A 1,648-nucleotide genomic window follows, 5' to 3' on the forward strand; every position below is an offset into this window, starting at 1 on the left:
CCCCTCCGGCCGGGCAACACACCAGGAGCGGCAGTTCTGGTCCGAGGGCACTGACGCGCCTGGCCGGTACGACTTCCCGTGGACGCGGCAGGGTGGGGGCGGGGGCGGGGACGGGCACCGGGCCACACATTCCATCTTGTCCTCGTCAAAGATGGGCGCCTCTGCTGGGCACTTGGGGTAGCACCCTGCGGGCCAGTACAGCCTGAGCCTGGGCCAGCCGGACCGTGTGGCCGCCACACCCCAAGAAGGCAGCCAGGCCGAGGCCCGAGGCTCCTTGTGAGTCCAGGAGAGGCCCGCCAGCCGGAGGCCCCAGGGGAGGCCACAGGCCCCGGCCCCACCTGTCCCGCGCCCCTCAGCCTGCCAGGCGCCCACCTTCCAGGCCGCGGACAGCGTGCAGGCACTCTCCTCGGGGGTTTCGGCAGGTGCGCATGCAGGGGGCCCCGCAGGGCTGGTAGTGCCACTCGCACAGGCCCTCGGGGTTGTAGTAGTCACAGAACAGGGCTGCGGGGGAGGGGGGCTCGCTGAGGCTGGGTGCCGGGGGAGCCCACAGCGCCCCGCTGCGCCCCCAAGGCTGGCCTAAAGTCACTGCGAGGCGGGGAATGAGGGTGGGCAGATCGGGGACCCCTGCTCTTTGAGGGGCCACTGCTGGGTGGCGGGCCCCATTGGGGTGGGGGTTTCCGGCAAGGCTGCCTCGGGGCTGGGCTGGGGAGCGTGGTGGACGCCTCCGATCCAGAACGTTCTCTGCAGTCAGCCCCGGCAGCCGGGCACGCCCCTCCCCTCGATTTTGTTTTCCTTTGGAACCCCCCCACCAGGACAGCCCCAGGCATGCCACTCTGGCGCCCTGGGCACCGGCACTCACGGCAGATGTCCGGGGTCCTCCAGGACACACACAGGCCCACCTCATGGCAGGCCTGGGCGTAGGCGGCCACAGCCGTGCAGAAGCACTCGCAGTCGCCCCCCGAGTCACAGGCACAAGCGTCACTCACGCAGGCCTCATAGTACTTGGTGGGCTCCACCTGGGGAGATGCGGCTTCAGGCTCTGGGCTCGCCCGCCCGGAGTTGGGGGGTGTGAGGCCCACGCAGGCCTGCGGACGGGGCAGGCTCCCAGAGCCAGGGAGCACGGAGGTGCCACCCCAAGGGGTCGGCTGGGCCCATCCACGCATCCACAGGTGGGTCCTGATGCGGGACACGGCACCCCCGGGGGCTGACCCCTGCTGCCCGGAGACACAGTGGAGCGGGAGTCCTCTGTGGTGTCCATGCCAGACTCCCAGCCTGCCTCCCACACGCCAAGCTGACAGTGCACCCCCGGGGCACCCCACCCTCCACCCAGGTCACCGCAGGGCCCCTCGAGCCCACAGAATCACCCGCCCCGCCCGCTGGCCTACGTGGGCGTGGCAGGCGGCGAAGGTGGCGCCGTGCAGGATGCTGCACTGTTTCTGCGCCCAGGACTTGCGGTAGGGGTTGGCCGTGCAGGGGTCCTGGGGCGCCAGCGCATCCGGGCAGGACGGTGAGAACTTCCAGCTGTTCCCGAACTCCAGCGCGTCCCCCACCACAGCTCGGCCACGTGTGGTGAAGTCGTTGGCCGCGTTGTCGTCAAAGTTCCCGCACAGCCCGCAGACCCTGCCCTGGGGACAGAGAGGCGGGGTGG

The 1,648-nt window shown here is 70.8% G+C and overlaps 1 protein-coding gene across 1 annotated transcript in view; it reads right to left on the reverse strand.

The window, feature by feature from the left end:
• The window catches only part of LOC103251193 (mucin-5AC-like), a gene marked incomplete at both ends in the record, with an annotated part of 38,570 nt that extends 36,948 nt beyond the window's left edge, over nt 1–1,622 (reverse strand). Inside the window, 4 exons of the mRNA XM_021708430.1 lie at nt 23–185; nt 373–501; nt 860–1,016; nt 1,386–1,622. Coding sequence (XP_021564105.1) covers nt 23–185; nt 373–501; nt 860–1,016; nt 1,386–1,622 — 686 coding nt within the window. The remainder of the gene's footprint in view (nt 1–22; nt 186–372; nt 502–859; nt 1,017–1,385) is intronic.
• Between the last annotated feature and the right edge of the window lie 26 nt (nt 1,623–1,648).

Source organism: Carlito syrichta, unplaced genomic scaffold (genome assembly GCF_000164805.1).
Source record: "Carlito syrichta isolate Samal-C Ts95f unplaced genomic scaffold, Tarsius_syrichta-2.0.1 Scaffold136907, whole genome shotgun sequence".
In the NCBI taxonomy this organism is placed as follows: domain Eukaryota; kingdom Metazoa; phylum Chordata; class Mammalia; order Primates; family Tarsiidae; genus Carlito; species Carlito syrichta.